The 25,564-nt window shown below is 35.3% G+C and overlaps 2 protein-coding genes and 1 pseudogene across 3 annotated transcripts; 2 read left to right on the top strand and 1 right to left on the bottom strand.

Annotated features, from left to right (window-relative positions):
• The first annotated feature begins 5,044 nt into the window (after nucleotides 1-5,044).
• Nucleotides 5,045-9,051, top strand: LOC145129808 (phospholipase D delta-like). Its single transcript, XM_079064625.1, has 10 exons — nucleotides 5,045-6,282; nucleotides 6,349-6,465; nucleotides 6,560-6,754; nucleotides 6,866-7,147; nucleotides 7,236-7,304; nucleotides 7,406-7,553; nucleotides 7,772-7,920; nucleotides 8,058-8,225; nucleotides 8,316-8,516; nucleotides 8,601-9,051. Exons 1-10 carry the CDS (start codon nucleotides 5,359-5,361, stop codon nucleotides 8,892-8,894), a joined length of 2,547 nt encoding a protein of 848 aa, XP_078920751.1. The 5' UTR covers nucleotides 5,045-5,358; the 3' UTR covers nucleotides 8,895-9,051.
• A 43-nt stretch (nucleotides 9,052-9,094) lies between these two features.
• LOC145129809 (plastocyanin pseudogene) lies at nucleotides 9,095-9,798 on the bottom strand (annotated as a pseudogene).
• A 6,598-nt stretch (nucleotides 9,799-16,396) lies between these two features.
• Nucleotides 16,397-19,370, top strand: LOC145133743 (zinc finger (Ran-binding) family protein). Of its 2 annotated transcripts, none has more exons than XM_079068708.1 (8): nucleotides 16,397-16,884; nucleotides 17,007-17,124; nucleotides 17,207-17,547; nucleotides 17,705-17,821; nucleotides 18,354-18,470; nucleotides 18,555-18,653; nucleotides 18,751-18,875; nucleotides 19,128-19,370. In XM_079068708.1, the coding sequence occupies exons 1-7, from the start codon at nucleotides 16,505-16,507 to the stop codon at nucleotides 18,860-18,862; spliced, it is 1,284 nt and encodes a 427-aa protein (XP_078924834.1). In that variant the 5' UTR covers nucleotides 16,397-16,504; the 3' UTR covers nucleotides 18,863-18,875; nucleotides 19,128-19,370. The 2 variants fall into 2 exon arrangements, with proteins under 2 accessions (XP_078924834.1, XP_078924835.1); XM_079068709.1 differs by having other exon boundaries at nucleotides 19,089-19,370.
• Nucleotides 19,371-25,564: the final 6,194 nt, after the last annotated feature.

Genomic DNA, 25,564 nt, shown 5'->3' with positions numbered 1-25,564 from the left:
CAACAGCTATCATACCAACATCAAAGCCGCGCCGTTCGAAGCCCTCTATGGCCGTAAGTGCAGATCCCCTCTGTGCTGGGCTGAAGTGGGTGACACGTAGCTAGTCAAGGGTCAAACCCCCGACAACACTCTCATGGGTCCTGAAATCATCCGAGAGACGACCGAAAGGATCGTACAAATCCGGGAACGATTAAAAGCTTCAACAGATAGACAAAAGAGCTACGCTAATAAGAGACGAAAACCCTTGGAATTCCAGGTTGGTGACCGTGTTCTTTTGAAGGTCTCACCCTGGAAAGGCATGATACGCTTCGGAAAGCGTGGAAGGCTGAATCCAAGATACATCGGACCATTCGAGATCCTCACTAGGATCGGTCCCGTAGCATACAAACTCCAGTTATCTCGAGAACTTAGCAACGTACACTCTGTCTTTCACGTCTCGAACCTAAAGAAGTGCCTGTCCGATGAAACTTTTTCCGTTTCCATTATGCAATTTTCGTTAATAAAATTTGAATTTTATTAATCTTTCGTCGAACCTTTGATTTGGAAAATCATCTGGTATTATATAATTAAACTTATATATGCAAGTCAGAACCAAAACCGCGCGAAACTCGAATTATCCTCGAAAAACATCATGTTCACGGCCTGACTGGAGTTCACGACCGTAAACCTGTTTACGGCCGTAAACTTGTTTGCGGCCAGCATCGGGTGGACCCCACCCACCGACCACAAAACGTCTATAAATATGAGATCCCCACCCTCATTTGAACACCTTTGACCGGAAACTCTCTCTTTCTCTCTCTAAAACTCGTGACCGTAAACACCTAAAAGGCCTTTAATCTTCGAGAAAACACCAAGAAACACCGTTTAGAGTTATTTCGGGGCATCTGGAACACATTTCTCTTCGAAATCAGCACCCTTGTTCTTGAGTTTACGGCCCATCTTCAAACACCGTAAACCCAGTTCACGGCCGTAAACTCTTCACGGTCGTAAAACACTCTTCACGGCCGCAAACTCTTCCTAAGTGGTGAAAGCTCGTTTTCTCGATTCAAGTAGGTTCCGGTAACATTCCTTAACCGAAAGCAAGTGTTTCTCTAACACTTTATTTAACGAAATCGCTAATTTAGATATATTTATGTATTTAATTGTTATTAGGATTCCATTAAGTGCCACACTACAACTCGAGAGTCTTCATTTCAGTCCGTTGATTCGACGCTTGTGCACGACAAACGGTGAGTTCATACCCCTACATTTTCCGTGTTTTTAATGTTTTCAGGGGGGAAATACAAGCCAAACTCAAATTATTTTATTAAGTTTTAAACTTATTAATACAGTCCAACGATTTCCACGTTTAATAACATACTTGGATATTTTATCCCTTTTTGTAATATGTTGAGCATAAGGGAAACTTTTATTTTGGCAATCTACTTCATGGTTTTCAGAAAGGTTTTTACAAAACATTTTCCATATCAACTCTAATAAACTATAATGGGTATAGTTTGGGATAACCCTCTAGGCAGTTTCTACCAAATCAGATTTCATGGATGAATATATGTGAACTATGGCAGATTTAGTTTATGTTATATATTTTTTCAGGAGTATAAAGTACAATCATTCAAGGATATTTATTGTTTTATACTGTTTCTAGCTGATAAGCTAGATTATGCATAATTGTGAGGCTCTACTTCGAAACTGTACCCTTAGGTGTACAGGGTTAAATCCTATCTCAGTATAACCAGAGTCTCCTGGAGGGAGAGCGTGAGATTTGTGAATAGATCTATTCGGGACAAACAATCCCACACCTGAACTGCTAGCTACAGTTAGGCGGGCACGTCTGGGGTGAACAAATGTCATTTAGCTTAACGCCTGAAAAACGTTATAAAAGTCTCTAGGTCATATCAAGTATGGTTATACGACCCGCAAATAAGTATAAACTAACTTTGGTTTACGGACTCTACTCTTCATTTGTTTTATTTTTAGTAATAAAACTACCTTCATATATACACTGATAGTAATCAGGGATTTCTAAACTTACATCTCTACCTCTAGGACGGATAACTTGTTTTTAGGGAAAATATGGGATTTTCCCAGGATAACACTGGCATTTCTAAAACTGATGATTTATCTTTTACTAATAGATACTCTTTCAACACTACTTTTCATAAGAAAATATGGGATTTTCTTGAGGAACACTTTTCAAAAGAATCAAAGAACCTCTTCCACCAAAACTAAATGCTTATGAACTCACCAGCTTTATGCTGATATTCTTTTAAACTGCTTGTATTCTCAGGAAATCAGTAAACAGGTACTCCTTGGATTTAGAGAAGTCGGAGCAATAAGAGTCATGTTTTTATATTTTTACATACTTTTGATGTACCTAAAACAAATTTTCAAACTGATGTAAACATTTTACTTATATATGTATCCACTGTATTGGTTGTGTTGCTATGTTTCCTATTATTCAATGGTTGTGATGCTAAACATGACGCCCTCAACCCCGGAACGATTCCGTCATTCTGGTTTCGGGGTGTGACAAAGCAACAAGCTGAGGGGGAGGGGGAGCAACTAGTTGAGAGGGGGCAACTTACCTCCTCAAGTTCTTTTAATGAAAACGCTCCAATCAGCTCACTAAAGAAACATCTAGTTGAGTTATCTTACACAACTCCTTCCTTCAACAAAAAGAAGAATATCATAATAGTTTGGAAGATGGATAATGAGTTGGGAGTTTCACTAGAAGAAGCTAGGAATATCTCCTTTGAACACAACCAGCACCGGATGAAAGAGAAATTGATAAAGAAGGGAGATAAAGGCAAAAGGGAAGCTGGAAAATGTTTTATCTTTACAACAATGATCATATGTGCTTCATGTGTTCAAGAGAAAACTTCAATGCCCTCACTTCTCATATGTACTACCTCATATTTGAGCGTGAAGAAGGAGATTTCAAAGGGATATTACTTACTGTTATCTTTGGAGTTGGACAAGAGAAGAGAATATCTGAAGCATCCAAACTTCATTATGGTCAAACAAAAAAGATTAGTTGAAGCAGCTGAAATCAAAATCAACGGTGCGAGTTTGTATAGTTTGTTTAAAACTTTTTGTAAAAGTTTGTACTCCATATTTATATAAAGAGACATTCTTATAGATTCTTTTCTAGTACTTTAGATTAGTTTTGACGTCATCAAATATGTAAATATTTTTAGGGTAAAACCCAATGATTTGATGAGTCAAAGTAGTTTACCGGCAGTCAGATGCCAAACCAGCGAGATTGTTGAGCTGGTGCCATCAGCCCATATCAATTGAAAATCTGCAGTTGGATTAAAGGCTTGTGCTAAAGGATGAATCTTAATATCTTAGGTGTTGTTTGTTTTTTTGAAGCTAAAATGTCTGCAGTCCACGGATCACATCTGCAAGCCTCTGCGGCAGAATAGGTGGACCAAATGTCTGCAAGAAGAAGACTGTTTGTTTTTAACGTCTGCAGCTGTTGAAATAAATTGATTTTTCAAACTTAATTTCATGTCATAAACATTAAAAATGCATTTTCAGCAAAAAAAAAATAAAAAAATAAAAAAACTGCACACTGGCCATGTTTTTTTTTGGTTTAGGTTAAAATGAGGTCTGAAGACCTTGGAAGACAGTGGTCCATGTCTGCGTCAGGAAGACCTCGCGCAGATCTTTTTTGATCTGCGCACTTCCAAAAAACAAACATTCTGCGAGGACATATGTCTGCGCGTTGTCTGTGCGGTGCAGACAAAAGTGGTTGCGCAGATCTTCATAAAAAAACAAACAGCCCCTTAGTAATTGAGATTGATTCAAATATAGGTAAGGATTAGTTTATTTATCTTATGAAAGACTCTAGGTTTATCGGTCGGACCTAGTATTTAAGTAATTATAGGATTTGTAATTTGTAAATTTTCCTCGAGCTTAAACTATGATTTTTTCTGTGCGAGAGCTTGTGTCAAAGTGTTTTGTTGATTAAAACAAATTTATGATATTCATTAAAGTGTGTTGGGTTTAATGGTGTGTGAGTGTTAAGAAGTAAAGTTGAATAAAAAATGAATTGTTAATGTGGCAGTGATGAGACAATCATTGAACTCCTTAGAGTTCAATGGACTGTGATGCCCTTAATTTAAATTGATTTCTAAATATTCGTTTTGTTTTATATTGGTTGAATTACTGTCTAGGGACAACATATTTATTTTGTTTTTTATTAAAAAAATAGAAAATAAGAAAATGATAAAATAAAGGCAGATAATTACTGTCTAGGGACAACATATTTATTTTGTTTTTTATTAAAAAAAATAAAAAATAAGAAAATGATAAAATAAAGGCATGTTAGGAACCGGACCGGGTACACGCAGCGGAAACACACTATCACACACACACAAACTCACGAAAATAAAGCAAGAAGAACACAAGGATTTTACGTGGTTCGGATTCGGTGCAAATCCTACGTCCACGGGCTACAACTAGAGAATTTTATTAAAACTCACAAGATTACAATTGGCTTGACACTCTACACTTGATGTTCTCTCAAGTTTTTGCACACCAAATATGCAAAACATACATGCATATATATAGGTGAATGTTTGCCATGTGAAAACAGAAATAGTTGTAACCAATTTAAAGTCTACCAACTTCAAGTTTGAACATGTTGAATGCACCACTTATTTTCCAACTTTCGGTTTGAATTTGATTCTTTTATTTCACATGCATAGCCACATGTTTTCACCCTTTCATATTTTACCTAACAAGGCAGATAAGTATTTTTATAAGTATTTAATAGGAAAATCTAATAGAGATATTGGGTTGGACCCAAAAATTAAAAGCCACAAGGACCAAACTAATACCAATTGAAAACTTGGATTAAAATTATAATATTCGACAAATCACAAAAGGATCACATCTAAAATGAGTCAAAATTTGAAGTTACTTTCTTTAACAAGATTAGTTTAATAAATATCTTTGTTTTTATAAAAAAAACATAGCACTTGGTGTCATGTTTCTCATATACAAAAGTACAAAATAGTACAGAAAGAGAGCCCATGGAACATGCCTTTATTCACTCCTTTCTGGAACCTCCACGTGTTTTGCGGTTACGATTTTGGTTGCCAACCCCAACCACCTCACCAGTCACCATTCTCGTTGTCTTGCCCCCCCACCGATTGCGGCCATCTTGATTTTTACTCACAGCACACCGCCGTTCGCCGGAGATTCAGACGGCACTACCACCACCGTATCTCCGGTGATCAGTCGCTTCCCTAAATCAAAACAAACAAGATGTTAGTGCTGTCATTTCAATCAATTTGATACAAACCGTCGATTTTGTTAATTGGGAAACAATATCACTAGTGTGGTGCACCCATGATTTCTAGTTGTGGTACTTCAGATTCAGATTCGGTTGTTTATCTTCATGGCGACCTAGATTTAACGATTGCCGAAGCTCGATGTTTGCCAAATATGGATTTGTTATCAGACCGTATGCACCGCTGCTTCACGATCTTCGATTTGTGTAAATCGCCTTCATGGAAGAAGAGAAGCAAATCTCAACACCGTCGTAAGATCATTACCAGTGATCCTTACGTGACCGTAAGTATTGGGGGAGCTACCATCGCACGAACGCGCGTGATATCAAATTCCCAAAACCCTGTCTGGAACGAGCATTCTATCACGCCGCTAGCGCATCCGGTGTCGCAACTTGAGTTTCAGGTGAAAGACAATGATCTTTTCGGAGCGGATTTGATCGGAATCGTCGTCATCTCCGCGGAGAGCGTAATGTCGGGAGAGTTAATCGACGATTGGTTCCCGATAATTGGTCCTAGTGGTAAACCGGCAAAACCTAACACCGCAATACGATTACAGATCAAATTCACCTCTTGTGATGATCGGAACAACGAAAAATCAATTGCCACCGATGAGTTATTCGGCCTGAAGGATAGTTATTTTCCGGTAAGACACGGAGGGAATGTGACGCTTTATCAGGACGCGCACCTCCATGAGGGGCAGTTACCGGAGATCGAATTGGACGGAGATAACAAAATTTTCAAGCAGAGAGGGTGTTGGGAAGACATATGTCATGCTATCCTGGAAGCTCATCATATGGTGTACATCGTTGGGTGGTCAATTTACGACAAGGTGAGACTGGTTAGAGAACCTAGCAAACCATTGCCAAGTGGTTGGGATTTAACTCTTGGGGAATTGCTGAAATACAAATCACAAGAAGGTGTTAGGGTTTTGTTGCTGATTTGGGATGATAAGACTTCACACAACAATCTCTTCATCAAAACGGTATGAATTTCATCTCAAATCGTTTGTCTAACATCGGTTTCTAATTCATCTTCATTGATTATTTAGGAGGGAGTTATGCAAACTCACGATGAAGAAACACGGAAGTTTTTCAAACACTCCTCTGTCCACTGTGTGTTATCACCTCGATATGCAAGCAATAAGCTTAGCATTGTCAAACAACAGGCATGCTTCATACTTCACTGTTCATACTAGATTTCTAAATGCTACCATTCCCAAACTCTAAAGATTTCTGAAAGTTCCAAAATGATATACACAGGTGGTAGGGACGCTTTACACCCATCATCAAAAATGTGTTATAGTAGACACACAAGCCCATGGAAATTACAGAAAGATCTCTGCTTTTATTGGTGGTTTGGACCTCTGTGATGGACGCTATGATACACCAGAACATCGGTTATTTCGTGATCTTGACACTGTGTTTGGAAACGACTACCATAACCCAACACTTCCTGTAAGTTTATCATTATTTTTATCTAAATTCATACATGTTTCCTTATTTTAATATAATTTTATCTAAATTCATACAAGTTACCTTATTTAATGGACAAAATTTCCCCAATAGCCAGGTATAAAAGGTCCAAGAGAACCCTGGCATGATTTACATTGCAAAATTGATGGTCCTGCTGCATATGATGTGCTCAAAAACTTTGAACAAAGATGGAGAAAAGCCACAAAATGGTCTGAATTTGGACAAAAATTCAAAAAAATAAATCGTTGGCATGATGATGCATTGATTAAAATAGAACGCATCTCATGGATACTCAGTCCTTCATCATCTCTTCCAAATGATGATCCTTCATTGTGGGTTTCTAAAGAAGAAGACCCCGAAAACTGGCATGTTCAGGTTTATTTCTAATAAACTTCTTTTTAATTCTTTTCTACAACCCATTTATTTGTTTGGTAATATGGTTGAAATCTTTTAATATTGACAGGTTTTTAGGTCTATTGATTCTGGTTCTTTGAAAGGATTTCCAAAAAATGCCCAAGTAGCTGAATCTCAGGTGTGTGTATTAAAGAAGTTATTTTAATAAGATAAAGTTGTTGAATCTTTTGTTTTGTTTTTTTTTTTTTTAAATCCACACTTTATTTTATTTTATGGCAGAATCTAGTATGTGCAAAAAATCTTGTGATTGATAGGAGCATTCAGAAAGCATATATCCAAGCCATAAGATCCGCTAAGAACTTCATTTATATTGAGAATCAGTATTTTCTTGGATCATCACATGCATGGCATTCCCATAAAGATGCAGGTTTTAACACTTTACTTTCACAAAACATCAATATAAAGAATTCAAGAAATAATGATTATATATATATATATATATATATATATATATATATATATATATATATATATATGTATCATATACTTATATTCTCACAATCATATCATCACATTATTGCCTTATTTGAACTTTCTTTCTTCCTATTTATTTCCATAAAAAACTTAACGTTTTTTTGTAAACAGGTGCTGATCACTTGATCCCTGTGGAACTTGCATTAAAAATTGCTAGTAAAATAAGGGCGAATGAGAGATTTTCAGTTTATATTGTCATTCCAATGTGGCCTGAGGGTGTTCCTTCTTCTGCATCTTGTCAAGGAATTCTATATTGGCAAGTAAGTGTCTTTCCACTTTATTTAAATCCCAAATTTTATATATTTTTCCCATTGTTGAATGTCATTTTTGTAGAAAAAATAAAATCAAATAATACACATAACCCTTCTTTAAAGCTTTTGAAAATGCCAAATTATAGGCACAAACTATGCAAATGATGTATGATGTAATAGCTCGAGAGCTAAAGAATTCAAACCTTGAAAATTCACATCCACAAGACTACTTAAATTTTTACTGTCTCGGAAACCGTGAACAATGTGAAGAACAAGTCTCAAGTTCAAGCAGCCGATCTTCTAATGGCGTTTCGGTAGTTTCATCAATACATCTTATACTACCTTCTAATATCTTTACTTTATTGTTAAGAAGTTTTAATTTGTTTATATATATGTTTGTCTAGGTTTCGACTTCTCAAAAGAAAGGAAGGTTCATGATTTATGTACATGCTAAAGGAATGATAGTAGATGATGAATATGTTGTACTGGGGTCCGCAAATATTAATCAACGGTCTATGGCGGGTACAAGAGATACTGAGATAGCTATGGGCGCGTATCAGCAGCATCACACGTGGGCCCACAAGAAAACGCATCCACGTGGTCAGGTTAGTCATTGTTCAGGACACAATACACAATACACAGTTTAATAAAATAAACTAGTTCTTTTTTTTTATTTTTTTTTATTGTAGGTATATGGATATCGAATGTCACTATGGGCGGAACACACGGGAAAATTAGAAAACTACTACAAAGAGCCACAAAGCTTATCTTGTGTGAAAAACATAAACATGCTCGCAGAAAATAATTGGGAAAAATTTACAGCGGATGAGTTCGGCCCCTTACAAGGCCATCTTCTTAAGTACCCAATAAAAGTTTATAGTGATGGAAAAGTAACTTCTTTACCGGGACATGAACAATTTCCTGATGTTGGTGGTAAGGTTCTTGGCTATCCATCCACCCTCCCAAATGCTTTAACTACATAACATTTACATTCGTATTTTTGTGAATATTTTGGCTTTATATACGCGTAGGAATCGAGGTAAATATGCACTTGTAGATTGCGTGTTGTACCCCGTTTTTTCTTTTACATGTTTTAGAAAATCAAAATTGTGAGAAATAAAAGTTTATATAGTTTTGTAATGTTTTTTGCTGTCTTTGTTGGAAAAATCGATTTTGGACATGATTATATATTGATATTTGTGGTCTATTTATGTTTGGAATGTATACAGTAAATTAAGTCTCTGAAAACTCTTCTATCAAAACAAATTGATCAACTATACTTAAATAAAAAATAGGGATTAATTATTTGACTGTGATCTTGCCAACCATACCAGCACCTTGATGGGGTGCACAGTAGTAACTGTAGGTTCCTTTCTCAGTCAACGTTACTGTGTACGTGTCACCTGGTCCATTCAACAAGTCCTCTTCACTCATCGATATCTTGGAAGCATCAACACCCGCCGGAATCTCGTCTTCATCAAACACCACGTTATGTGGGAAACCTTTGTTGTTCTTGAAAACGATCTTCTCACCGGAGGCCACGGTGATACTTGACGGAACAAAACTCAGGCCGCCGTCTTCGTCCCCAAGCAAGATTTCAGCAGCAATGGCGTTGCTTGCTAGTAAGGCGCTGGCGGCAAAGGCCACAGTTGCTATGCCGGCGGCTTCTTTCAGTGAGGCTTTGATGGAAAACTTGGGGGTGGCGGAGACTAGGTTGACGGTGACTTTTGAAGTGGTGGCTGATCCGGCGGATTTAAGGCCGGTGAATGAAGGGATGGCGACAGCGGAAGAGGATATAGTTGCCATTTTTGTTTTGTTGGAGGAAGAAGATAAAAGAGGGGGGAGGAGTCAGGGTTATAGATATATAATGTGTGGTTCGAAAGCCTTAAAGGCAAAGTTTGGTAGTATTAGATAACGTGATATGAGCTAGGGACGAGAATTTGGCCCGAAAATCCGAACCGAACCGAAACTCGAACCTAACCGAACCGAATTAGACCCGAATAAACAATTCGATTCGGTTTTCGGGTATCTATATGAGGCTTATTCAGTTTTCGGGTTATTCGGTTCGGGTTACCCGAATAAGGGCTTATTCGGGCCAAAAGGACCGAACCGAATTTGAAAAGTCATAATTTTTATTTTCTGTTTCAGCATGTTTGCAAATTTTTAGCCAACTTTGAAGTGTCATAACGTCTTCGTTATTTGTCCGATTAGCCCAATTTTTTTTTCAGCTTGTAGTTCACAATTTAAACTTGCGTTATTTGGTTGTATATTCAGTGAGATACAAGCCTTTAAACATGGGTTATTAAAGCTGAGTTTTTCTGTTTTAGCATGTTTGCAAATTTTTAGCTAACTTTGAAGTGTCATAATGTCTTCATTATTTGTCCGATTAGCCCGATTTTTTTTCGTGCTTGTAGTTCACAATTTAAACTATAGTTTACACCGTTTAAATGCATTATTTGGTTGTATATTCAGTGAGATACAGACCTCTAAACATGGGGTAATTTTTTTGTTTCAACATGTTTGCAAATTTTTAGTCAACTTTGAAGTGTCATAACGTCTTTGTTATTTGTCCGATTAGCCCGATTTTGTTTTTAGCTTGTAGTTCACATTTTAAACTACAGTTTACACTATTTAAATGCATTATTTGGTTGTATATTCAATGAGATACATGCTCCTAAATAAGGGGTATTAAAGTTGTTTTTTTACAAAAAAAAATACTAACATTTACTTTTATTATAATAAATCCTACATATGTTCAAGATGTTTTGACCCCCACAAAAGAAGATTTCAACATCTATAGAGCTATGGTTGGATTTCTCGAGAAATTCAAGGTGAAAACCGACATAGTATCGACGTCAACAAAACCGATGACACATCGTTTTTTTGGAGAAATATGTGATGTGTACAAACACAAATTCTAACTCTTTTTGCACATTTGAAACAATTATATATACTTTGTATTATTTTTAAGGGAAATCTGCAAAAAAGTCCCAAAGTTTTGGGCCAGTTTATGATCTAGTCCTAAATTAAATTTCATTAATGAAAAAGGACAGGAAACCGGCTATTATAATCACTTTGGCCCTCTTTTACCTTTTCAGCAGGTAACCTGCTGAGGTGGCATGCCAAATGGATTGATAGGCTGAAATGGCAGTTGATGTGGCATTTATACCTTTTTTTAGTTTTAATGCTTTTATTATTATCATTAACTTACTAAAAAATTGTTGAATAATATATGTGGGCCTCAACATCCATATCCCAAACTCTATAATCACCTCACTGTCACTCTCGTCCCTCCCACATATTATCGGAAACCAGAGATACACCACAACGATTTGGCCGAAAACCATTGGTCCGACACTACACTCGTTTCGTAAACACTAGACAACCACGAAAGAGATCGACAGTCTTTTGCACCACCACCGCCCACCCTAAAACCATCGGTGATTTGAGGATCCGTTGTCGTCGACAAGATCACCGCTCTTACACTTCTAAACCTTATTCTATTGGAAAATCGATGCAAAAATCACATATGCTCTTGACATCGTCGGTCTATTGCACTGCCACCACCCACCATATCTTTGGATTCCCGAGGAATTGCTCATCACTTTCCCTTTTATGCCCTAACCTGCCAGAAAACCCACACACAAAAAAATTCACCAGACACTTAAATTTTGATGCATGTTTGATTTTGCATCAACAAACAACCCAAGATTTAATTTCTGTACAACTATTTACAAATAAAAAACACTGAAAACTTTGATTCTGAACCTTAGAGCTTGAAATCCGATTTTGTTTCAGAACCTTGTCTTGTTGGGTGTGTAATCGTCGAAAATACAGAGGGGTAGAGATGTCCAACATGATTGGAGAAGTAGGACAACGGGTGGAGAAGAAGGGTTGTTGACGATGGAGTTCCTGGAGGGATTTTAATGGGATTGGCTAGAAAAGGGTAATACTGGTAGTGTAGGAGGTAATAAGGAAGAATAGAAGGATGAGTGGGACCCGCATTTAATAAATAAATTCAACTAATACATTACATATAAACGTGAATGAAGAAATATATAAAAGGATTGTGGTCCAATTGGTTAAAATCTTGGTTTTAGAGAGGGAGGTTACATGTTCGATTCCCCCTCATACATTTTTCCTCCAATTGGTTAAAATCTTGTGCCATGCCACGTCAGCCTTGCCACATCACCCCAACAGTCCATTTGGCGTACACCTCAACAGGTAACTTGCTGAAAAGGTAAAAGAGGGCTAAAGTGATTATAATAGCCGGTTTCCTGTCCTTTTTCATTAATGAAATTTAATTTAGGACTAGATCATAAACTGACCCAAAATTTTGGGACTTTTTCGCAGATTTCCCTATTTTTAATTAACAAATTTGTTTCTTTAAAAGATTTGTTATGAAATCATAAGCTACAAAAATTATACAAAAATATTTATAATCACATTGTAAATGTTATTTGGGTTATTCGGGTTATACAATCATAATACGGTTTATCCGGTTCTTTTCGGTTGTAATAGGTTCTTAATCATCTTGTACATGTTATTTGGGTTATTCGGGTCGGAATCGAACCGAACCAAATAATACCCGAACCGAACCGAACCCGTATTGCTTATTTGGTTCGGTTTTCGGTTCATACAATTACCCTTATTCGGTTCTCGGGTTATTCGGGTTCGGGTCGGGTCGGTTCGGTTCCGGCCCGAATAACATCCCTAATATGAGCAGAGAGATGACATCTTATATGGATTGATGGTGGCTGACATGGAATGTTATCCACTCACGTTGGTGACTCAAATGATATAAAATAAGTTTTGACTTATAACTAAATCGAAAATAGCAGAAAAATCTTGATGGATTTTTTTTAAGATTTTGCTTTAAAACAAATTTTTTGCCGTTAAAGTCGGTTTTTACTTAGTTGTCGGTTGACTTGACAAGACATGGGAATGCTGATGGGGATTTCCGGTGGCACACATCGCCTAAAATAAAAAACAATGTTGTGAAGACATACAAAGGTAATCCTTCACATATAAAACTTTTTTTCATAGCTCAAAAAGATAATTACTGATACGATAGTTAATGACACGGTTAGATAGCTTTAAAGAGTAATAAGAATAAATATTTATCTTACAACACTAGCAACTCGCAACCTTTATGTTATGTGCTTTAACTATTTAAGATGTTATTTGTTTTAACTATAATAAATATATCAATAACAATTTAAACTTTTGAAGCTCAATTAAAAATAGTATTTCTCAAGTTCTCAAGGAAAAAGGTTTGAACAGTAAAAGAAAAAAAAATTAAAAAAATGCTCACCTTTTATTTTTGAGCTCGAACTGTTAAATGAATAAATCAGTAACAATTCAAAGCTAAGGTGTTGTTTGTTTTTTGAAGCTCAATTAAAAATAGCATTTCTCAAGCTCTCAAGTAAAAAGGTTTGAGCAGTAACAGAAAAAAAATTGAAAAAATGCTCACCTTTTATTTTTGAGCTCGAACTGTTGAAGGAATAAATCAATAACAATTCAAAGCTAAGGTGTTGTTTGTTTTTCTGAAGCAAAAAATTATGCAGACCACCTCTGCAATCCTTTGTACCAGAAGAGGTGGACCAAACGACTGCAAACTATAATAAGAAGCGTGCTTGTTTTTTAACATCTGCATACTGCTGCAGATATTAAAAAAATTAAAATAAACTGATTTTATATACCGAAAATAGTTTTTTAATATCGAAAATTTAATAATGTATTACATTTCAGCAAAAAAAATAATGATATTTCAGCAAAAAATAATGATATTTCAGCAAAATTATCATTATTTAATATAAAAAAACGAAAAAAATAATTCATCAAGAATAAACAAAAAAAATCGAAAAAAAGAAATGTAAAACAAGAATTTAGCAAGATTTCAACAACATATAATCAATATTCATCAAGATTTCAATAAGAAAAAAGAAGAAGAGGTTAGAAAAAGATTGGAAGAGGCAATATAAGTGATGTCCCAAACAGAACACACGCATAAGTTTTTTATTCCGAAGACTTCTAAAAAACAAACAACTGCGAAATGAAAAGTGTTACACATATGTTGCGTCGCGCGACAATATGAGATCGGAAGAGCTTTTACATAAAACAAACAACACCTAAATCTCAAATCATACCATCAACGAGGGTAAAACGTAAAAAGTAAAAACAGAAAAAAAAATTCTAAGGTTGTTAATCACTTACGGTTCACAAAACTATACAAGAATATGACTATTCTCGATTGACCGTTGAGTAAGGAGACATGTCAACCCGTAAATGGGTAAATATAATAAAAAGTTGATTAAAATTTGACAATTTTCATTGAGTGGTTGGATCGGATCGGATCCCGATCTTATGATCACGATTCTAATCCTACGATCCAATTTGTCATCTTACAAATGAAACGATCCTATTGCGATCTGACATGGTTTTCATAAGTTGAAACGTAGGATCTTACGATATTACAATCAAGATCCCGATCTTAACAGTTTTGATAAGGGAAAATGACTTATTAAGGTAATTAAATTTTCGGTATGTTCACATCTGGATAACTATTTTTTTTTGTACACATCTAGGTAACAAACTTGTTGGAAGTGTTCACATATGACCATTATGACCTGCTGTAGCAGGTTACATCCTAGATGTGAACACTTTCAACAAGTTCGTTACCTAGATGTGTATAAAAAAAGTAGTTACCCAAATATGAACAAAACGAAAAGTAAGAGTAAATTACACGAATGGTCCCTGTGGTTTGGGGGAATTTGTGTTTTTGGTCCCTAACTTATTTTTTTAACTCGGATGGTCCCTACTGTTTATTTTTGTTGCACGTTTGGTCCCTGTATTACCTAAAAAGACTATTGTGCCCTTATTAATTTTTTTAATTAATTTTCTTATTTATGTATTTATTTTTTATATATTCAAAAAAATTAATAAACCCCACATATCTGTATCTCCTCACCGTAAACCTGAAACCACATTTGAGAAATTTAATTTGGGTCTCACCGGTCACCATCCTATATCTCATCCTCCTCAACTTCTATTTCTTTTCCATCTTTAGTGACATCGACGTCTTCACCATGCTTCTTTTTTTGGTCTTTCAACTCTGGCGAATCAACACCATAACCCACTGTCTCTTCATCTTTAGTGGGTTCACCGGGTTGTGGTGTTAATTCGACGGAGTTGAAGGACCGAAAAAAGAAGGGATGGTGAAGACGCCGATATCACTAAAGATGTAAAATAAATAGAAGTTGAGGAGGATGAGAGATATGATGGTGAGGAGATACAGATATGTAGGGTCTATTAATTTTTTAAAATATATAAAAAATAAATAAATAAATTAATTAATTAATTAAAAAAATTGTTTAATAAGGGTACAATAGTCATTTTAGGTAAGACAGAGACCAAACGCATAACAAAAATAAATAGTAGGGATCATCCGAGTTGAAAAAATAAATTAATTAAAAAATAAACAGTAAGGATCATCCGAGGAGATACAGATATGTGGGGTCTATTAATTTTTTTAAATATATAAAAAATAAATACATAAATAAGAAAATTAATTAAAAAATAAATTATAAGGGCACAATAGTCTTTTTAGGTAAGGCAGGGACCAAACGTGCAACAAAAATAAATAGTAGGGACCATCCATGTTTAAAAAAATAAGTTAGGGACCAAAAACACAAATTTCTCCAAACCACAGGGACCATTCGTGTAATTAATCTTACTTTTCGTTTTGTTCATATTTGGGTAATTATTTTTTTTGTACATGTAACGAACTTATCAAAAGTGTTCACATCTAGGATGTAACATGCTACAACGGGTAATAATGGTCATATGTGAACACTTCCAACAAGTTTGTTAGATAGTTACCTAAATGTCAACATACCAAAAAGTTAATTACCTTGATAAATCATTTTTCCGTTTTGATAAAAACAAATGGAAAGGGGATGACTTGACTTCAAAATGTGACTTCATCTATACAAAAGGAATGAATTAGGGCTTGTTTTTGTGATCGAAACCTTGCTAATTTAATATATTATGTATTAAGTCCGTTAAAATTTAAATGAAAGACTGTGGATTAGAATCGAAACTAAAGGGTGATGTTTTTACCATTAAGTCAATGCTTGTTTTTGTAACCATCATTTATAAATATGATAAATTTTGTCGTATTGATACATGTAATATTCTTAAAAATATACAAATATATTTACACGTAGTTATAAAAATAGTCATTTTGTGACATAGGAAATAATGTGTTTTTAAAAGGATAGGGACATTTTCTTCATTTTACACCTGTTTAACGGAGGCTCATTAAACGACTTAGAAATCATGTTTGCAAACGTCTTCAGATATGTCAAAAAATAAAAAGTTTGACTATAAATATAGACATGGATAAACCATAGGGACCAAAACTGTAATTTACTCTCTTAAAAAATGTATTTTTGCCCATTTCTATCCTCTGTTATATCCAGCCCACCTAAAACCCTTCGACTCGACCTTCGTAGTATCTCGTACTCTCAAAAAGGGTGAAAAACCCTGATTTCAGTTCCCTGGCTGTTTTGCCCTCTTCTCCTCAACGAAAATGGCAGCAGCTGCAACTAGATTCTTCTCTCTGTTTGAAAGCAACGCCACCGCGACCGCAGCCGCCGCAAACCTCTACCCGTTCCGTGCAATTCGATTACCCACTAAACTATTCTCTTCCCCAACCCTACGCTTCCGCCGCTACTCGTCTTCCCTCGCTTCCGTGATAGACAATGATACCACCACCACCGCGGCCATTGGTGAAACAATTGGAGACTCCCACCAACATCCGTGGCCGGAGTGGGTGACTTTTGTTGACCGTTTGAAGGCCAAAGGTTACTTTAAGAAAGAAAGTGGAACTGATGTTGCTGTCTATAAAGATATGAGCATTTTGAAGGAAGCTTGCCTCAGTTTTGGTCGTGATCGCTTCGACTTATTTAAGTAAGTAATCATTCTTCTGTTGGCTTGATTATCATCTGTCGTTGCTAATGAATGTTACTCAAATTAACAAGAAATAGATTACAAAAAAATGAAGCTTAATTATATATTTGATTCAATTGTAGGTCACTATCTATGCAAGACATTCAAACTCTTGTAGAAAAGGGTTGTCCTAATATCAACAGAAAGACTGTTAATTCAGGAAAACGATTGAGAGCCCATCTACAACTCGATGAAGGAGATGTATGTCAATTTCCCATAAACTTTCTTCAGTTTTAATCAACTTATACCCTTTTCATGGTCTTTTTTTTTCTTGGTTTAATAGGTTTGTGGTGTTTGCATCTTGAGAGGATCATGTGATAGGGCCTATTTGATTCTAAAAGACATTGAATCGGGTGCTCGAACTGTAGATATTGTGCGCATTTTGTTAAACTATGCACTTGATCCAGTTATTGATTCAAATAAGAAGCCTATAGGGGCAGAAGTCATTGAAGCATCTGCAAGAAAATTGCTTTTGGAGTTGACTGAACTTAGTGACACAGCCATTGATCATGAAGCCCAAAAGCCACCTGCAACAGTTGCTCGAAAGGCGCAAAATTTTGATTTTAAACAACGCGAATGGTCTAGAAATGTTGAAATGAAAAGAGGAGATTGGATGTGTCCCAAGTAAGTACTTATATTCAAAAAAAAAAAAAAATTGTGTACAAGGCAAATTGCAGAAAAGCCACTATATTTTGGGCGATTTTGCAGTTAACTATTTGCTAACTATTTTTTCTGTTCTCTCATTCTAAATTGTTGTGTACTTCAATTAATATTTTTGTAGGTGCAATTTCTTGAATTTTTCAAGGAATAAAAAGTGTCGCGAATGTAATGAAGATGGTCCTTTAAAACCTGGTCTTGATGAAGTTGAAATGAAAAAAGGAGATTGGAACTGTCCTCAGTAAGTTTGTAATTGCTTATATATATATATATATATATATATATATATATATATATATATATATATATATATATATATATATATATATATATATTTTAAGCAATTAACTCTCACTAAATCTAGATTATAAATGTATAAGTAAGTTACATGTTTGGTCCTTGGGTATAGCTGATTTTGTAATTTTGGTCCTAAAAAGTTTTCTCTTGCAATTTTGGTTCTTATTTAAAGTATCCTAAATGTTTGGTCCAATTCTCAAGTCAGATAAAGGGCAATATAGTCATTTTACTTGGGTCGAGGACCAAACTAGTCAGATAAAGGGCACTATGGTCATTTTACTTGGGACGTGGATGAAAATCGTTACGATAGTCCAAAGTAAGGACCAAAGTTGCATGAGTAGACCTTTTGGGACCAAAGTTGTAAAAGCCAGCTATACCAAGGGACCAAAAATGTAATTTAGGTTTTCAATTACTTGAATCTTGGTTTATTATTTCTAGTCAACTAAACAATTGTATCTATAATGACATAAATGCAGGTGCAATTTTATGAATTTTTCAAGAAACATTCGGTGTCTAAAATGCAAAACTGAGGGGCCTAAAAGGGTTGGAATTGATGATGTTGAAATGAAGAAAGGAGACTGGAATTGCCCACAGTAAGCCTATTAACATTATTATGCATTTTTTAATAAAAAAGTAAATACTTTATATGATGAAAATACTTTGGGATATTTTTTTAGGTGTCAGTTTATGAATTTTGCAAGCAACACAAAGTGTTTACGTTGCAGAGAGCAACGTCCCAAAAGGCAACTGAATTCTGGAGAGTGGGAGTGTCCTTCGTAAGTCTTTTTCTCAATTGAAAATGTCAAAATAGTGAAATACCCATTTTGCCCCTGTTCTCGAGGTGTAATGTATTGTTGATCGAATGTTGGTTAGGTGTGATTTCTTTAATTATGCGGGGAATGTTGTTTGTCGAAAGTGTAATGGTGAAAGGCCAAATAATGCAGAAGCTAAGTATGAAGAGCAGATGTGGAAAAAGCCTTCTTAATTTTGTTACTCTGGTAAGTAACTGAATATGGTTGTTTTGTTATATTTGGTCCTTGAGTGTAGCTGGTATTTTCAAATTGGTCACAACAAGTTTTCTCTTGCAATTTTGGTCTTTACGTTCTTGGTCCACTGTTCCAAGTAAATGATTATTTTTGGGACCAAAATTGCAAAAATAGCTATACCTAGGGACCAAAATGTAAAAATAGCTATACTTTGTTTTCTTATAGTTAATTGGTTGCTGTACATTGAATGGATCAATTGCACAGGGAGGGAATAAAGCTTACAACTTTACACAAACTTCGGTCAAGTCATATGAAATGAGATGTACAAATAGGCCTAAGCATAAGCACAAGATCGGTGCTTAGTTGGGCCTATTGGGCCTTGGAGCTTGGTTGTTTATGGAGCCTAACTGGGCTAATTGTTTTAGGATTTGTTTCTTTTTATTTCATTAAGCCTTGTATGGATAAATCATATCTATTAAGAAATGTTGCTGAATGGAGATTTATTTATTTGATTGCAATCCAACATAAAACAATCCAAAGTTTGATTAAGATGGCAAAAAACCGGTGGACTTGGGCCAAAGATTTTGTGGAAAAACTTGGAGGATATGGTTGAGTGTTTTAGGGATAGTGTGGCCATAGAGGCCAAAGCAAGGGTTGTCCATTATAGGAAAGCAAATCATCTATCCTGAAGATTTATAGCAAATCATATATCCTTATACCAAGGAGAATTCAACAGACATGTTAGCATAAGTTAAAACTTTGTATGATGTAGTATAGGGATGTCGTCTGGGTCGGAACCGGACCGAACCGACCCAAACCCGAATAACCTGAAAACCGAATAAGGGTAATTGCATGAATCGATAACCGTACCGATTACCGATTAACCATTGTGGGTCGACTCGGTTCGGGTATTAATCGGTTCGGTTCGGTTATTATCCGAATAACATTTACAAGATGATTAAGGACCTAATATAACCGAATTGAATAAACTGTATTAGGATTCTATAACCCGAATAACCCAAATAATAGAATAACAATGTGTTTTTATACATCAACATAAAACATTCAAAGACTAACATAACACAATAACACATTAAAAAAATAACATTTACGTAGTAGATTAACATACTGAGAATTAATTTCTTACTTGAGTTTCTTGAGTTGGAGCCTAATTTTCTATGGCTAGACAAAATAGGAATTCGTGAATCCTTAGAGACAATAGGAATGGTTGATTTTTGAAAGTTTGAAACAAGATGAAGGATCGACAAAAGTGATTTCAAGTTTGGAAATGGATGAGAAGATCGGTCGATTTTGAAACGACGAGAACGAGCGTAGTTTTTTATTTTATTTTATTTTATGAACAACGATAACAGAAGTGTGAATTGTGATTTTGATTTCTGTCGGTCTGAGAAATGAGAGGAGAAAGGTTTATTCAGGTCGGGTATTTAGAACCGAATAAGCTCTTATTTGGGTAACCCGAACCAAATAACCCGAGAACCGAATAAACATAATATAGATACCCAAAACCCGAATCGAATTGCTTATTCGGGCCTAATTCGGTTCGGTTCAGTTTGGGTTTCGGTTCGGTTCGGGTTTCCAAGCAAAATTATCATCCCTAATGTAGTATATGTTGGCAAAAGTTACGTCCCTACATCTCAAATTGGCAGGAGGAAGTACCAAGTTTCTGGTTTATGAAGCTTGGAGTATATGCAAGTCAATGTGGATATTGTTAAATGTGACTTCAACATTGAAGACGTGTAAAACATTTGGAATCAAGATGGATCATTTGGCCAAATGCAATGTAGGCATCAAAATGCATTGCGTTAGTGGCTCCTAAATGCGCCCCGATGGCTCTTGAATGCGCTCCAACAATTCCTAAATGTGCTAGTGGCCCCTGAAATATGTTTGCACTCTGGTTGCCCCTATGGATTAGCCGATCACTCTAATCGTGTGAACCAACATTAATTTCTTTGTGTTCTCTCTTCTTATGTTGTGTATTTATCCATTTTTGATTGTTGCATATAATTTTTGAACTTAAGAGGAAAACTTAAGGTACACATCCTCACTAGAGTTTGCTTTAAATGGGCACGATGATACTAATTGATTATATAATGGTTTGGGGTGAGTTGTGTGATGACGCTAAACGCGGATTTAGCTGTGTCCCAGTGTGGCACTGACAACACTTGTTTTTTCTGTCCATAGTGAAAAAAAATTCGATTTTTTTATCTATTTTTCATGTATCGGCACCACCTAATTAATTTCGGCAACAACTAGTCAACTACTATGTATTTCTGCGTTCGCCCCTGAACACGTTACAAATTTGTGTCGGGTTCAATACTCAGGGAAAGCTTTGTGAAAGACATAAATGTTGGTGCTAGCCTTGTGACCATGTTGTTTGATCTTAGGTAATAAAAGAAAAAAGTTGTCACAGATTCGAATCCTGCATGCTTCAATTCAACAATAGATGACGTGTCTTTCTAAAAAAAGCAAGTTACAAACACACAAAGATATTACAAACACTCAAACGTGGCACTTTTGAAAAAAAATATATATATTACAAAAACTATAATTGTCGGTGTTTCATCTTAAGAAATAGAATAACAATTTGCCTGAATAATTCAACACACACATTAATGACATACCAAAACTTGTATATAAGTATATGAAAAATGTCTTCAATTAATTCTCACGAATGATAATTTCAAACGTGGCACTTTTAGACCATTTGATGAGCTTCCATGTTGATCTCATCTTCCATGTCATTTAACCTCTTGTAGACACGGAAGTTAGATATCACATTAATGTTAGATATGTCACATTAATTCTCACGAATGATAATGAAGTTAGATATGTCACATTAATGAAATATGCATTTAACCTTTTGAAATACACAATTGCATTAATTGTAGAATGTCACGGAAAAAAGCTAGAACGAGGGTACATCACCCGATTTGAAAGTCAAAATGTATAAAATGAAAATGACTTTTTTAAACTCATCTGTCTAGTGTCTACTTCTTACACCCAATTAAGATGACACTTTTGTTAAGGAGAGAAAAGAAAGGGTATACCCAATTGAGATGACACTTTCTTGAAGTAGAGAAAAGAAAGTAAATGAAGGGTAGACCCAATTGAGATCGAGACTTAGCAATTGAGCGGATATAAAAATAAAATAAAAAATTGATGTTCTCCGTTTCATTAAAGGAAGTGGGGGAAAACAGAAACATCATTTTCTCTCCTATATTTATTTTAGATTTGGGAGGATTTGAAAATAAAGAACAAAATGATTAATTTTACTTCTACGTCTCTTAACTCGAAAACACAAAAGAAAAATTTTGTTTTCCTTTTATTTCTCTTCTTTTCTCTCTTGACTTTCTTTTCTTTTCTTTCCTTAAACTCAGGAACTAGGCAATTATGTCCTTGTTAAATAATATTTTATTTTATATATTATTTGAAACTTTATTTTGCATAATAATTATGATTTTCCTATTTTATATTTTTATGTATAATAAATTTATATAGGAGTATAATCTAATCCCAAATTTTACTGTCTTTTTTTATGTTTTTCATTTTCTAATTATATATAGAAGATCAGGTGAGGATTCTTTTTAAAGTAAGGATTCGTAAGCACACTTTAAAAAATTTGAAAAAAAATCTAAAAAAATCTAAATTATAAAATCGAACATAGTATTATATTCGGGAGAAAAAAAAATTGGAAATTTTTTTTGCATCATTAAAATTGAAGTATGGATCATTTTTATGATCCATGATTCAATTTTAATGATGCAAAAAAAAAATTCCAATTTTTTTTCTCCTGGATATAGTATGATGCTCGATTTTATGATTTGTATTTTTTTAGATTTTTTTTCAATTTTTTAAGGTGTCTTCACGAGTCCTCACTTTAAAAAGAGTCTTCACTGGAATCGGACCCTATATATATATATATATATATATATATATATATATATATATATATATATATATATATATATATATATATATATATGTGTGTGTGTGTGTGTGTGTGTGTGTGTGTGTGTTAACGTTACCTAACGGCCAAGATAAATGTAACAGAGACGTTACTGCCTTGGCTGAGACCCGGTCTTGGCCTCAGAGAGCCAAAGCCGGAGCGACAGCTCATTTCTCGTTACAAGGGAAGAACATCCCATGTGATCTTCTCATTCACCCACAACCAATGAGAAAGCTACAAATAGCCCGGGTGACGCCCATAACTGACGTCACCTGGCGGTTAGTTAGCATGAATAACTCTCCCAGTAAGAGGAGGCCGCGTATCACACTCACGAGAGACGGTCCCCACGATCCGTTAGTAACAGGTATAAAAGGATCTATTCCGTCTCAAGGGAGGGATCCATCTTCTTTCTCACGAAGATTACCCTAAGATTTCTCTCTCACTCTAGACTAACTTGATCGTCGGAGCGACGTCCCGGGAGAACACCCAGTCGTCCTCTAACGGTTCTTTTGTGATTGTGTTCTCAGGAAAGCTCCCAAAGCAGTTACATTATCAAGCATCCAAACTATCTGTGAACTTGTCACAACATTTGGCGCCATCCGGATGTATCCTCAGAGTGATACAAGTGTTGCTCTGTTCAGAACGCACGAACCACTCCAGGTGTCGATGACACAGATCCCGCCAATTACGATAAAAACAGCAGAACCAAGGCTCCAGAGCAATTTTCGGTAATTGTCATCAGATGTCTCATCACCTCAGATTATGATATTGTTGGATAAGGTGTCTAAGTCCATAACAATATTTGAGATGCACTTGACCCGACCCGGCATGGTCCATTTGGGTTGCACTTCACCCGAACAATTTGTATGGGTAATCTTTTGAGAATAGTATGTTTATGATTTATTAATATATTATAAGTTATAATATATTAATATGAAATCATATTATTTAATTAGTATTGATCATAAATTAATTTAGAATTAATTTGGTGATCAAAAGGTGACTAATTAAATATGGGCTCTTGTATTTATATAGTGTGGGCTAATGCTTATTTAGTATGGGCTAGGCTTGCATGGGAGTCCATGGATGGTCCATGGAGCTTTTAACCCATGGATCCTTAGAGAGGAAGAGTCATGGGTATTAGGGTTTACATGGATGTAACCCTAATCCTCCACACTATATAAATGAGTCTTTGGCACTTGATTTGACACTAGTTGTATGTGAACAAGAGTGGTGGCCGATTTCAAGAGTGTGCATTATTCTCTCAAGAGTTTTCCAAAGTTTGTGGTGATTTGTGATTTTCATTTGAGGCATCCACACTATTGGTGCTAGGCTCTCAAACTCCAAGCAATCAACCACTACTAAAAGGTATGTCATTCTACTAGTAATTTTATGATTCAAGTTCCCCATGCCATGCTAGTTACGATGTAAACCTTGGAAATTCTTATTTGCATGTATTTTAGAGAAAACATAGATCCAAGGTTTATAGGGTTGCATGTACACCATAGGAGTGTTAGAATGCTCAAAACCCAACAGTGGTATCAGAGCCTAGGCTTGTTTTCTTGAATACTTGATGCAAACTGTTGAAAAATCGAAAAATCTTGCTGTCTGGACAGTGGACTCGCCGAGTCCATGGGGGGACTCGACGAGTCCAAGCATATCTTCATCCTACTCGACGAGTAGGAGGCCCAAAGTGCAGTTTTTCGAGTTTTTAAGCTGGAATTGGACTGGAATCATTACATTAAACTGTTTTGGACTTATAAAACCTGTTTTTGACATTGTAATGATTATGCTAATCCAATTTCAAAGGCTATTATCAAAATTTTAAGTTTTGTATGTGTTCATATGATTCTTAAAATTGTTGATATGGATGTTCATGAACTTATGAGTTTTGTTAGATCATAGGAATTATTTGCAAATTGTTTGTTAGTTAAGTCTTGATCTTGATGTGTTTTAATGGAATCCATAATTTGTCCTTAAGTTATGGATTACCAAAAGTTTTTCTTTTAAAGCCCAATAAAAACCATAGGTTACACAAGTTGAAGAGTCTTTTCATCATAAATAGTTTTATGGACTCCATAACTTGTCCTCAAGTTATGGATAACCAAGAGTCTCTTCATTAAAAGTTTTTTTAAACCTTAATTAAACTTATAAGTTATGAAAAATCCAAAAAGTTCTTGAATTGTTCAAAACTTGCCCTCAAGTTTTGGAATTTGTAAAGTCTCACACACACTTTAGTTCCAATCCTTAGAGTTTTAAAAGTTAAAATTCAACCCTTATACTTTATAGTATTATAAGTTAATTATATATATATATATATATATATATATATATATATATATATATATATATATATATATATATATATATATATATATAAGAGCAAGTCAGTCTTACAGTTAGTAGGCCTCATTCACGAAGCCAGTCTATAAGGAGGGGTATAAGGTTGTTGCCTATAAAATGGCAGCTTAATGGGTGTCCACTTTCACCCACCGCTTCCTTGACTGGTGGAGGGTCGTTAGCCGGACGAGTAGGACAAGGACTATAATTCTCATTAAAAGTATAATGATGAATATAAAGTAACTAAACCTTCTACAAATCCCAATCTTAGTTACTTTAGGAAAATGTGAATTTGGTGCTAACCCATGAAATTTACACTTTGTACCTTACCAAGTCGTTGGTGGAGCGTGTGTGGTTAACCGGCACACTAACTTGGACTAGTAAGGATGGCAAA

The sequence above is a fragment of the Lactuca virosa genome, chromosome 8, assembly GCF_052849685.1.
Source record: "Lactuca virosa cultivar CGN04683 chromosome 8, Lactuca_virosa_CGN04683_v6, whole genome shotgun sequence".
In the NCBI taxonomy this organism is placed as follows: Eukaryota; Viridiplantae; Streptophyta; class Magnoliopsida; order Asterales; family Asteraceae; genus Lactuca; species Lactuca virosa.
Note: the sequence above shows the minus strand (reverse complement) of the source record. Positions and strands in the feature narration are given on the sequence as shown.